The sequence below is a fragment of the Apostichopus japonicus genome, chromosome 1, assembly GCF_037975245.1.
Source record: "Apostichopus japonicus isolate 1M-3 chromosome 1, ASM3797524v1, whole genome shotgun sequence".
Lineage (NCBI taxonomy): Eukaryota > Metazoa > Echinodermata > Holothuroidea > Aspidochirotida > Stichopodidae > Apostichopus > Apostichopus japonicus.
Genome location: NC_092561.1, coordinates 16,888,493 through 16,902,386, shown reverse-complemented (window position 1 = coordinate 16,902,386; position 13,894 = coordinate 16,888,493). Strand labels below are relative to the sequence as shown.

The window sequence follows — 13,894 nt, the reverse complement described above, 5'->3', positions numbered from 1 at the left end:
GTGTTCACATTTGTGTAGCAGTTCTAAATGTCCTCAACAGTCACATATTAAATGGTATGGTTCCAGTGTACAATAGATGCTATGCATGTTTGCACAGTTAGCAGTATATGATTTGCCCATTTTGTTTAGAATTTTGTGATGTGATACCAGATAAATAATTCCCTGCCTATTACATAACAGATACCTTAATATACCTTAAAGGTTATAAGATCTGAAAGGATTAAGGACTGTGAAGATAAACCATGAGGGTTACCATGGAACAATTGGAGGTAATAGGTGAAAGGATTAAGGACTGTGAAAGATAAACCATGAGGGGCCCGCTGGGTGTGCATTCAAATGAATTATCAAATACTGTGAAATTTGACATAAACACTCTACATGTACTGTACTGTACTTATTTTCCCTAAAACTTTACAGGATATGTAAAGCATGGGTCATGTGCCCTAACTTACACAAGATGTGGTTTTATATTCATAAATGGGTGTACTAGTGCCTTGTAACTTGAGAACAAACTTAAACACTATTTCTATAAACATGAACAATCTATATACTGTATCTCAACTTTATATTTCTATATATATATATACCTCTTTAACTATATTGTTAATATTGTTGCTATGGAGATGGAATTCTTGGGGAAGCCAGCAAGTCCAAAGTTGATGCTAAGAGAGGTCAGGCAGGTTGAACTAGAGATTAGGGGAGATGGGGTCAAGAGGGGTTAGAGATGTGTGTGTGTGTTTCCTACAGTGTATGCTACTGTATATGTAGACTACCTTATATGATATTGTGTGAGAAAAAGTGAGTTCTCTTTGACTTTGTGTAATTGGCCTTGTGTTGTTGTGCTGGCTGTTGGGAAAATAGAGGGTGTGGCTGAGTGAAGTTACTGCAAACTATTGGGAGACCTGAGAGATTGAGTGGAAGAATTGGGACTGTGTACGTGTGTATGTATCAGCATTCACACCTAGTTTCAGCTATTATTCAAGAAGTTGATAATTCAGAAAGCTGTATATATGCAACAAAGACTTAGTTTTCCTTTGAACATTGAAAATAATGAAAGCAAAGTTTATTAAACAGCTTAATTTTACACAGGCAGCAAGGCAAGCCCCATCAAGGGATTATCTCGCTACAGACAATGTTATTGTGACTTACAAGTTGGTTTCTGGATAGTTTATCCAATATCTATTGGTAAACAGTGGATGGTTTATTTATCTTTATGATGTTCAACTTTGGCCTTTCAATCTGTTGGTACAGTAATCATTGGATAGTTTATATCTTATGTTTACCTTTGCCTATTTGTCAGGATATGTAAAGGCTTTCAGTACCAGATCAATGCAGTACAGTCCATACACAAAATCAATTTAAACAGAATCACAGTGCATTATACAGTAAGTGTCAATTTAATGCATGAAATTATTAACCAGAAAAGGAATACGTTTCACCAGATTATGATATCACTATTGAAGCACCTGTCATTATAATAGTATTTGTTGCAATTTTTGTCTGAAGGTCACTTTTTTGGACAAGTCCTATATAATTTATAGTACTCATTATTTCAAACAATTAAAAATAATCATTTTTGTGGGGGGGGGGGGGGGGTGAGGGGTTTGTTGATGCTCAATGACATTAATTAGAACTTAACAGAATATCTTCCAAAAATTACATTAGCAACTTTAGAGTTGCACAACTTGCAAACATATTATAGGAAAGCATTGTAATCATTATTTTGTAATGTTTATACTAGAAATAATAACCTCTGAAAGAATCAAGTACCCTGAAGCAATGGTTTAGGGGCAATTCATCACTAAAAACAGCACATTTTTTAGTGAAAAGTACAAAAATCAAATATTTTGACACTTTTAAGTTGACCTAACTCCACTAGACAATATTTTTGTAGCCTAATTTTTTATTTTCCTGTTCTATGGGATAGACTCTATAAGCATCTGTAATAGAAAGGTAGTAGAATGTTTAATTGCTGAGAAATGAGACCTCAAAAGTCAAGAAAATGTCAAAATGCCATGGTGGCGACAAATTGCGGAATTTCAAAGTGTGATAAATCGGCCAATTGTAAAGCAATGCAACTGAAATTTTCAGAATATGCTTATTTCATGGTGGTCTAATCATACAAAAAGTTTGGGAATTTTTCAAAGATGTCGAACTACAACATACCCAAAAATTTGGTGATTTGATATGGAATGACCCATTTGTTAGTACGATCCATTTCTGAATTTCAATAAAATACATCTTAAATTAAGTCTATCTTAGTTTGGATGTCAGTTGGGTCAATTAAATTAACCACTGTCCAAATCTGCTTATACTGTAGAGTCCGAGGGCTTGACAACAGACTTTGAACACAAAACACAGAAACAAGAAAATACATACTCTGAGGGTCTGGGAGGCTCTGCCTTACTTCTTTATTCAGTCTTACTAACTAGACTGCTTGTCTAGCTATTTACATTAAACATAAATGCATAAAGAACAATATACCATTGATAGGAGGAATGAACTGAATACAGTATTATGTCCACCTGGTATACATGTAAACTGACACACATACTTCTTATACATAACAGGGCCAGTGCAAGCCGCATAAGTAATAAGCTATCTCTACAACACATCATCCGCATACATATGGAAAGAAAGATTTGATTTAGTAAGTAGAATATCACTCAGTGGCTTAGTATAAATAGTGAATAATAATGGGCCTAAGACACTTTCCTGAGGCACACCAAACTAAGTAGATTATCAGACAGAGGATTGTTGGCATTGAATATTTGAACTTCGAAGTGCCTATCAACAAGATAAAACTTCAGTACACCTAAGGCTGTATTAGAAAAATCATACAAACTTTTGAAACGTGTCAAGAGTATGCTATGATCTATTGTATCAATAGCAGCACTTAGGTCTAATAGTAATAAAATCACAGCTTTAATCGTGCCAAGTGACATTACTAGCTTATTTGGAAATAGCCACCATGGCAGTTTCCACAGTGTCCAGACCTAGCCTAGGCCAGGCTATAGTATAGGCGTATTGATACAAGAGATAAACCTTCATCTCAAATAAATGATCATGTATCTTGAGATGACTTTCTCAAATTTAGAAACAAAACTAAGATTAGAAACTAGCCTGTAATTGCTTAATACATTTTGGTCAAGATTACTCTTTTTAAGCAATGGCCTTATGACTGCATATTTCATACTAAATGCAAAAATGCCACACAGCATGCAATAATTAAATATATTATGAACATAACATGAGCAACATGGGCAAACACCTTTGAAGAAGAACTGATGGTAGGAGGATCTAATTTGGATATTTTTAGTTTTGAAACTTTCAGAACTGATTCAAGTTCTTTTACTGATGTAGGCCTAGGCTAGGTGCAAATCAAATGAGCCTAGGCTAGTCATGTTACTTGTTAGTGCAACTTGTGTGGCATTGTGAGGTTGTAGCAGATGGCTGGTCAACTCAATCCATAGACCAGTACGGAACTTTCAAAATTCGTTGGCATGTTATTGTCAATTGGTGAACTGGTATTTGGTAGGGCTAAAATTTTTGAATAATTCAGCAGCTGACCGTGAAGATGATTCAAATTTGTTCGCGTAGAAGATGCGTTTGGCTTCTTAAGTTCTTTTATGAGGTGCTGGCTCTAGTTCTACATGCATGTCTAGTGGCAGCGATATCCCCAACCATGGCTCTTTCTGACTTGAAAGCAACAATGTACTGCCTACTTAACTGGTGTCTGGGTAAATGAGCCTAGGCATATTGCCTTTATCTATCAAGACCTAGCCTATGCCTGAGTGAATGATACTTCATTACTTGACAATGACAGTTGATATTGAAAAAAACTAGCTAAGTACTACCATTTACCAACCTGTTCAACTCACTGTGTTAGTGTGTATTAGAAACCAGAACTTCAATGGCCCATGTGTATTGTATTGTCTAGTAGTATTGTCACAAAACATATTCAATACAAATACTTAGGTGCCTGGCTTTACCTACTGATCACTAGCTGTGGCGTAGTGTGAGCTACCAATAGTCATACCATTTACACTTATCATCAGTAACCTTAGGCCTACCTGGGAAATGCCTGTTTCGCCGACTTCACTGCTAAGTCAATTTCTTCCTTTCCACTATCCGGAATTTTCGCCCAAACTTCACCAGTAGCTGGGTTGAAACTATCTAAGTGAGTTTTAGCAGGGATGAACTCCCCACCGATGAAATTTTGTACCTCCAGTGCCATTGTTTTCATTTTCTTTGCTGCTACAACCTCCATAAACACCTACCTGTAATTATACTTTAACGGTACGGGTAACCGGTCCTCCATAAACACCTACCTGTAATTATACTTTAACGGTACCGTACCCGCCCCGGTGTACCACCGGTGTGAAGTTAGATACTTATTCCCCGTTCCTCGTTCGATATTCGCGTATGAGTAACTGAGCTAGCTATTCAGTTACGTATTCGACAATGATATCGACGTAACACCTCTGGCAAGACAAAAGCTTCTTACAAGATGTTCAACATGTGGTCGTGGAAAGAGGTTTTATCAATGGCCCATGGGTCATATGAACTCTAACGACTATGTGGAAGGGTACCATAATGCATCTTGCCCGGTCCAAATAGTTCTTGACCAACTAAAATGACCAGTACTTCATCAGTTCTTAAATTAATGTAACTGGACCAGAAAAAATCACTTTAGGCCCTAATCAAGACTAGCACGCCTTGGACCACCTTACCAATGGGTCATATGAATTCTTAACACATTGTAGAAGGATACCATAATGCGTCTTGCCCGGTCCAAAGAGTGTTTGACCAATTAAACTGACCATTAAATCAACATTTTTTTAAATAAATGTAACGGGAACTGAAATAAAAACATTTGGGCCCTAATCAAAACCAGCACGTCTTGGACCGCCTAACCAATGGGTCATAGGAAGTCTAAGGACCTTGTAGAAGGGTAACATAATGCGTCTTGCCCGGTCCAAAGCGTGCTTGACCAATATAAGTGACCACTAAATCATTACTTCTTTAATGAGTGTAACGGGACCACGAAAAAGCTTTGGGCCCTAATCCATGCAGCACGCTTTGGACCACCTAACCAATGGGTAACATTAACTCTAAGGACATTGTAGAAGAGTACCATAATGCGTCTTGCCCGGTCCAAAGCGTGCTTGACCAATTAAAATGACCACTAAATTACTACTTCATCAATGAGTGTAACGGGACCACGAAAAAGCTTTGGGCCCTAATCCATGCAGCACGCTTTGGACCACCTAACCAATGGGTAATATAAACTCTAAGGACATTGTAGAAGAGTACCATACTGCGTCTTGCCCGGTCCAAAGAGTGCTTGACCAATTTAAATGACCACTAAATCATTACTTCTTTAATGAGTGTAATTGGACCATGAAAAAGCTTTGGGCCCTAATCCATGCAGCACGCTTTGGACCACCAAACCGATGGTTAACATGTACTCTAAGGACATTGTAGAAGAGTACCATAATGCATCTTGCCCGGTCCAAAGCGTGCTTGACCAATTTAAATGACCACTAAATCATTACTTCTTTAATAAGTGTAATTGGACCATGAAAAAGCTTTGGGCCCTAATCCATGCAGCACGCTTTGGACCACCTAACCAATGGGTAACATGTACTCTAAGGACATTGTAGAAGAGAACCATAATGCGTCTTGCCCGGTCCAAAGAGTGCTTGACCAATTTAAATGACCACTAAATCATTACTTCTTTAATGAGTGTAATTGGACCATGAAAAAGCTTTGGGCCCTAATCCATGCAGCACGCTTTGGACCACCTAACCAATGGTTAACATGAACTCTAAGGACATTGTAGAAGAGTACCATGATACGTCTTTCCCGGTCCAAAGAGTGCTTGACCAATTAAAATGACTTCTTCTCCAATACTTCCTAAATGATCATCAGCATACAAAGTTTCCTTCCTATTCCCGAGAGACGTACGCGCACTCTTCCTCTTGGGGGAGGGGTGGGCGCACCTTAGCGCAACTGCTTTTCTCATAATGAAGAGATTTCTGTACACTGGCAACGCAATGAATACCGTTTTGTGTAATTATTCGTTCATAGAACATACTTTCATTTCTTTAATTCGTTTCACACGTCAAACGTTGACAGATTTAAAGAACTTAGATTTTTTTTCTCTTTTTTTTTATTTCTCTTGCAACTATAACAGAGAAGTTTTGTAGGTCTCTCATCGAAAGTGGTTGTGAACGCTGTTACCCAATTTATAGATTCTGAAAGATTCCACTGCTACATTCTAGAGCTGACCAAGACAATCAGTCATCTCGGGTCAAGTGGAGGGAAACTTACTCTAATAGTATATTTAGCAAATGAGGCTTCAAGTGAAATAGGTCTACCCAGACATATCTTTTATGCCGAAATCCCTTTCTGATTTATTAATACTCTCCATTAGTCATTGTTGGTAATGAACCGATCTAAGTTTACCCTATATAGTGCCATTCGATGCATTTTGCTTTTATCGTGTTCCCATGTGCTTGTCCTTTCTCTGAGCTATTTTTCAATAGAAAGTTTCTGTTGGAGTATAGAAGGCAGATCCACCTTAAGAAGTTTCACTGCAATTATTTCAACTAAACACAGACCTGAGTTAGTGTGAGTTTTTAATAAATTTCTTTTTATTCAGTTTTACCTAAATATTAATTGTAACTTATATCATCTAGCTATACAAGTTTTACTCAATACACAATATACATTCAATCCATTAACAAAAGTGCCATATGTTAGGTAAATGTTGCGTTTGTCAAATTAAGTCAAAATTACACTTTCTAATCACCTATAATTGTAATTAATGTATTAATTCTTCGGTAAATAAAACTTCGGCTATTTGCTGAGTTAATTATGGAAGTATATAAGTGAGGAGAAATTTAACTTGCTTCCACAACCCCCACCACTCCCAATTTTTTATCGTACTTGCAGAAGATAAATGTTCATGCCAAAATTACTTTAATCTGGTAGAATTGATACACTTTTACCAATCTATGTGCAACGATGTTCCATTTCACTATTACTCAATACTTGATAGGACAAATGTGAAGGAGCGGAACAAAGGACCATGCGTTCTGAATGTAATTGAATGATTCATTCAGGATGATTGATACCGATGTACGAACGGACAGCCTACCATCATGAACGTCCGTGGAATTATCTTTAAAAGGCTGACAGTTCATATATATCATAGCGTGATTGCTCCCTTGCGTCGAACCATTAACATTCTTAGATGATAAATAACTGAAAGTATCTGCAGCATGTTGATGGTTTAACTGATATTTCGCATTTGTATTCCCAAATGAATTAAATATCGGAAATAGTCACAATTTCCGACTTTCCTTCTACAAATGTCTCTGACCCACGTTAGTGAAGTTAAAGTGATAGTGTTCAATGTTTGAACGTTACTGCATTTTGCCCTGATCGCATAGTTGGCGTATAGGGATGGCTTATTTCTTTGATTGTTTGTCCGGCTGTAAGCTTCAGTTGAGCTTTTATGACAGTGCATGCCTGCTACAATCCTGCTACAGCCTTGCTACAGCCCTGGAAAGATGCTGTCGCTTTATGCCATGGTGTTCAAATAAGTACCCCATTGCTATTTTCACCTTTGATTAAGCGTAAAAATAAAATTCGTCTGGGCAAGTGGCGGTTTAAAATGATTTAGTCTGATCAAAACAATATGAGAAGCGGGTTAAACAGTGTTTTATTAGTTAAAACACTAGTATAGGTAAAAATAAACCTTTTTTAATTCCCGTCACGTGCTTTTGAGCAGAACTCAACTGGTAGAAATGAAAACGCACTATTAATGCAGACCTAACAGACCCAGCTAGCGCGACGACATGCAGACAGCAGACCCATAAAGTTATGAACGTCAAAATTACATCTTAGATACAGTTTTGGGACGTTTTAACCGTCTCTCATAAGAAACGAAATTGTGGCTATTGTGCTGTATATTGATTTACAATGGTAATATTCATAATTTATATTTCTTTGTTATAGTCTCACCGTGCAACCTGAGGGAACGACACTACAAAACGAGTTGAGTAAGTGGGAAGCACCCTTCGCCGAGAAATGCAGATTGCCGTTTCTGAACTTGTCCAGGTATCTTGTTATTACAAATTAACAGACAATTTATTCGAGAAAGTTAAGAAGGAGAAAGAAAGTTAGAACCATTGGCATTTTTAAATATTCCGATTAATCGATAATCTATTTCAATTGTTTTTTTCTATCTATACTTGATATTGAGTACGATAACCGAACACCAGCCTAGAAAGCAATTGACATTAATGTACCCAAATATACTGCGTGTGGTACATTTTTCATTTTTTTTACCGACAGCCGTTGTACAGGTACAAGGACATGGTTACCAAGAGTATTCAGATATTTTAGCGGTCAACCACCATTTTTAGTAGTCAGCCCTACCATGTACTCAAGAAGTAAGAAGAAGTTGCATGCTACCGTATTTCACGACAAACTCACAGTCAGCAAGCAAAGGTAAAATAAGTTTCTGTGCATTGACTTTTTGTTGTTGGCCCAGCACAAGAGTTGTCACACGGTCTAGCAATATCCCCCACCCCGACCTGCCCATCCTCAACTTGCCCCGCATAATACATTAATCCCGCCTCACAGTGATACTATAGACCGAAACACTAAAAGACTACGCAAACAGAAATTCATTAGCGAAGTGAAATAACTACTGCAGCGTCCGAAGCCATTATGTCTGCATTTTAGCGCGGTATATCTGGACGTCGTGTAGCCTTTGAAAGAATACATCCTTCAGGGGATCAAAAGTGGATTGCCTCCAGTTGAAATGTGAGACGTTATCGAGGAAAGAGTGAGAACATATAAGTAGCGACGTTTTCAGTCTCGATACGCAATCCTTTCATTTGTTTTAAAGATGACGAATAAACATAACCACATTCCTTTGTGGGGGGGGGGGGGGGTGCAATTTGCAATCGCGTTCGCATAAGCAGCCCCTTCCGCTCTATTCAACTACCCTTGACCAAATTTATAGTGTTGTTTGGCTGTGTAAATGTTACTTTCACTCATTATTAATAGTACTTTCCCTTCCTTTTCAGATACACGCTGTATGGTGTTACTGTACACCACGGACGACACTTTTCGTGCAAGATAAAAAGCAGGGGCTATTGGTACAACTACGACGGACTTAAGGGAGCCATGTATGGACAGGAGTCATTCCTAAAGTTTGAGGACAATGAAACACCAAATTATCTGATTTACATCAAAAACTAGAAGCGGAGATTGCGATTTTCTGTAAAACCATTCTTCAAACAGGGGATTCGGTTAGGTAATTCTAAATGGATCAGTCGCTGCATACCCAATAAATACCCTTTTACTTTAAATTGTTTTTTTAATCGCCTGGCGCCCGTTACGTCAAAAGAACGTACATTTCTTCTAGCACAAATGTTGATAGGAAGGTGCCTGTGTATTATGTGTATTTTTTTGTATTATCATTTTTATTATTAACTTTATTCGTAACCAGGGATCCTGTCACTGGTGAGCCAGTGTTCTCCCGAGGATCCCTCATACATATATAACATACAAAATATAACAAACAGAACACATAAACAAATATATATAAATGGAATGCATATACACATAAAATATCAAAACATACTCTCCGAACTAAGATCTAAAAACGATTTCAAGGATTCAAGAAAGCCGGGCCATTTCTAATTGCACATTTTTATTTAGATTTAAATTAAATCTAAAACTCATTACCGAGGACAAAGGTGCAGGGGTGGGTCTAGGTCACCAACACTTTAACATATATCAAGCAATATCCAGTAATAAAAGTTTTCTTAACATATAGGTATTCGTTAGAAATGAGTATATCCCCCCCCCCCCACCTTGGGGAATTGCTCATCTCTTGATAATGAAAATTAAGTCAACTTGCTAATGAAGTCTTGCTTTGGATTTGATTAAAGTAACGCCCTTTTGTCGAGTCCCTTCGTTTCATGAGACGAATTTTTTTCGTTTTGATACAAAATCTGTCAAGCGGATAGGAATAATGCTCGGTTCGACTACAAAACTGAGATAACAACTTTTATACATGTTTGCTTCTTGAGATTGCCCTTTTGATCTTTTATTTTTTAAGCAAGCCAGAATTAGCTGCCTATCACATAAAATACTGGGCTGGTCTGGCGATAGCCACATTCAGTGTAAAGCTCGAGTAACAAGTGCTTGTGTACTGTGTACACTTTGAAAATGCATGGTCATGTATACTTGTATGTATGTTAGGGTGTATGCGTTGATGTATGCCCGAGTTTATGTGTGCAAGAGGGAAGGAAGGGAATGCATGAGGGAAAGAAGGGATAGATATGACGGAGGAATTAGGGGAGTTATTTACGGAGGAAGGAGTTATTGAGTTATTGAAGGAGGGAGGGATCTTTACTTCTGGAAATCATAAAAAATATATGACAACTGATGAAGCGAAGGTTGTTAGGACTTCAAACCCCGTATACAGCTTATCCATGATGAGTAGGCCTACATGCGCTGATCCATGCATGTTGTAAATAATCAATCGAGGAGAGCCTGAAAGCATTGTAAATACAGGAGTGTATATATGAATCTATATGAGACGCCAATCTGCATAAGTATTCAAGGAAATGTTGTTTTACAATTGTGTCGAAGTTAATAGAGTTTGGAAAATATTGAACGCTTGTCCGTGTGCTCATTACTTTTCAGTGTTTTTTTTTAAAAGTTACGGTTGCCTTGCCCTAGTAATAATTGTTCCTCCTACCGTGTCTCTTCCACTTAAAGATCTGCTTTATTTTGGCTCCAAGTATATAGCACGCTATAGGTAGGAAAGCCTGTTTTGTGATTACTTCGTAAATTAAATCAACCTGCAGGCTTCAGACTCTACAATGAGCCTGCCTAGCTCTTTGTGTAAACACTGTGTGGAAGTATGTTCATGTCTACAGTGTAATCACTCATACAGCGTTCACACAACGACCCTTATACAAAAAATATATGTGATCGCTATGCCAGCAGACTAATTGGTAGAAAAAAATAGGTAATTTTACGCATAGGCGTAGGAGCCTAATTTGATTTGGGGGGGGGCTGTAACGACTTGCCCGAAAAATATAACCAAATTTTTCGCGCGCTCCGCGCGCGTTCAACATGTTAATATGCATATCATATAGGCATTCATCGGTTATTACATCACATACCACTAACCGATGAATACTATATGATACGCACATCAAGATGTTGAACGCGCGCGGGGCGCGCGAAAAATTGTTGTCATATTTTCCGTGTTATTACCCTTCCATATTAGTTTTAATTATTGGGGAAGTCGTTACAATAATAATGATAATAACAATATCAGTTTAACTATTGAAAAACACATTGCAAATTACTCTTCTTTCAGTAAGTGCCCGAAAAATTCTCAGCATATTGCCCGAATTTTCACACCAAAAATTGAAAAACACAACTGCAAATTTTTCTTCTTTCAGTAGGTGCCCGAAAAATTCTCAGCATATTGCCTGAATTTTCACACAAAAAATTGAAAAACACAACTGCAAATTTTTCTTCTTTCAGTAGGTGCCCGAAAAATTCTCAGCATATTGCCCGAATTTTCACCAAAAATTTTGGTTGGGGGGGCTGCAGCCCCCCCAGCCCCCCCCCCCCCGCCTCCTACGCCTATGATTTTACGACAAGGCAGTAGATTACGTAATCTCAAGAAACTTTGCCATGTTTTCGTGCCATAATTGTGGTCTAAAAAACAACATGTCTCAAATGGCTGTCTGTTGTGTACCTATGGCATGTAGCCCTCTTAGAAATAAATTTGCTTTTCAGGTACAAAATGAAAAGAATCGAAAAATAACAGTTATTGTCAATGTGAATTTTGACCATGATTGGTCAAGCTAATTCGTGCTGGACTTGATTAGGGCCCAAATTGGTCAAGCACTCTTTGGACCGGGCAAGACGCATTATGGTACCCTTCTACAATGTCCTTATGGTTAATGTTACCGATTGGTTAGGTGGTCTAAAGCGTGCTGCATGGATTAGGGCCCAAAGCTTTTTCGTGGTCCCGTTACACTCGATGATGAAGTAATGATTTAATGGTCAGTTTAATTGGTCAAGCACGCTTTGGACCGGGCAAGACGCATTATGGTACTCTTGTACAATATCCTTAGAGTTCATGTTAACCATCGGTTTGGTGGTCCAAAGCGTGCTGCGTGGATTAGGGCCCAAAGCTTTTTCATGGTCCAATTACACTCATTAAAGAAGTAATGATTTAGTGGTCATTTAAATTGGTCAAGCACGCTTTGGACCGGGCAAGACGCATTATGGTACTCTTCTACAATGTCCTTAGAGTACATGTTACCGATTGGTTAGGTGGTCCAAAGCGTGCTGCATGGATTATGGCCCAAAGTTTTTTCGTGGTCCCGTTACACTCGATGATGAAGTAATGATTTAATGGTCATTTAAATTGGTCAAGCACTCTTTGGACCGGGCAAGACGCATTATGGTACTCTTCTACAATGTCCTTAGAGTTAATGTTACCCATTGGTTAGGTGGTCCAAAGCGTGCTGCATGGATTAGGGCCCAAAGCTTTTCGTGGTCCCGTTACACTCATTAAAGAAGTAATGATTTAGTGGTCATTTAAATTGGTCAAGCACGCTTTGGACCGGGCAAGACGCATTATGGTACCCTTCTACAATGTCCTTAGAGTTCATGTTAACCATCGGTTTGGTGGCCCAAAGCGTGCTGCATGGATTAGGGCCCAAAGCTTTTCGTGGTCCCGTTACACTCGATGATGAAGTAATGATTTAGTGGTCATTTAAATTGGTCAAGCACGCTTTGGACCGGGCAAGACGCATTATGGTGCCCTTCTACAATGTCCTAAGAGTTAATGTTACCGATTGGTTAGGTGGTCCAAAGCGTGCTGCATGGATTAGGGCCCAAAGCTTTTTCGTGGTCCGGTTACACTCGATGATGAAGTAATGATTTAATGGTCATTTAAATTGGTCAAGCACTCTTTGGACCGGGCAAGACGCATTATGGTACTCTTCTACAATGTCCTTAGAGTTAATGTTACCCATTGGTTAGGTGGTCCAAAGCGTGCTGCATGGATTAGGGCCCAAAGCATTTTCGTGGTCCGGTTACACTCGATGATGAAGTAATGATTTAATGGTCAGTTTAATTGGTCAAGCACTCTTTGGACCGGGCAAGACGCATTATGGTACTCTTCTACAATGTCCTTAGAGTTAATATTACCCATTGGTTAGGTGGTCCAAAGCGTGCTGCATGGATTAGGGCCCAAAGCTTTTCGTGGTCCCGTTACACTCATTAAAGAAGTAATGATTTAGTGGTCATTTAAATTGGTCAAGCACGCTTTGGACCGGGCAAAACGCATTATGGTACCCTTCTACAATGTCCTTAGAGTTCATGTTAACCATCGGTTTGGTGGTCCAAAGCGTGCTGCATGGATTAGGGCCCAAAGCTTTTCGTGGTCCGGTTACACTACATGATGAAGTAATTATTTAATGGTCAGTTTAATTGGTCAAGCACGCTTTGGACCGGGCAAGACGCATTATGGTACTCTTCTACAATGTCCTTAGAGTTAATGTTACCCATTGGTTAGGTGGTCCAAGGCGTGCTGCATGGATTAGGGCCCAAAGCTTTTTCGTGGTCCCGTTTCACTCATTGAAGAAGTAATGATTTAGTGGTCATTTAAATTGGTCAAGCACGCTTTGGACCGGGCAAGACGCATTATGGTACTCTTCTACAATGTCCTAAGAGTTAATGTTACCAATTGGTTAGGTGGTCCAAAGCGTGCTGCATGGATTAGGGCCCAAAGCTTTTTCGTGATCCCGTTACACTCATTTAAGAAGTA

The 13,894-nt window shown here is 38.7% G+C and overlaps 1 protein-coding gene and 1 long non-coding RNA gene across 2 annotated transcripts in view; one reads left to right on the top strand and one right to left on the bottom strand.

Moving 5' to 3' along the window:
- The window catches only part of LOC139969174 (2-aminomuconic semialdehyde dehydrogenase-like), a 53,150-nt gene extending 48,850 nt beyond the window's left edge, over nt 1-4,300 (bottom strand). The window contains exon 1 of the mRNA XM_071974025.1: nt 4,074-4,300. Within this exon, the coding sequence (XP_071830126.1) occupies nt 4,074-4,270 (197 nt within the window). The 5' untranslated portion in view covers nt 4,271-4,300. The remainder of the gene's footprint in view (nt 1-4,073) is intronic.
- Nucleotides 4,301-5,638: 1,338 nt separating this feature from the next.
- On the top strand, nt 5,639-11,685 carry LOC139969229 (uncharacterized). The gene is made up of 4 exons (XR_011793676.1): nt 5,639-6,636; nt 8,029-8,130; nt 8,368-8,523; nt 9,108-11,685. It is a non-coding gene; the product is annotated as an uncharacterized lncRNA (long non-coding RNA).
- The last annotated feature ends 2,209 nt before the right edge of the window (nt 11,686-13,894 follow it).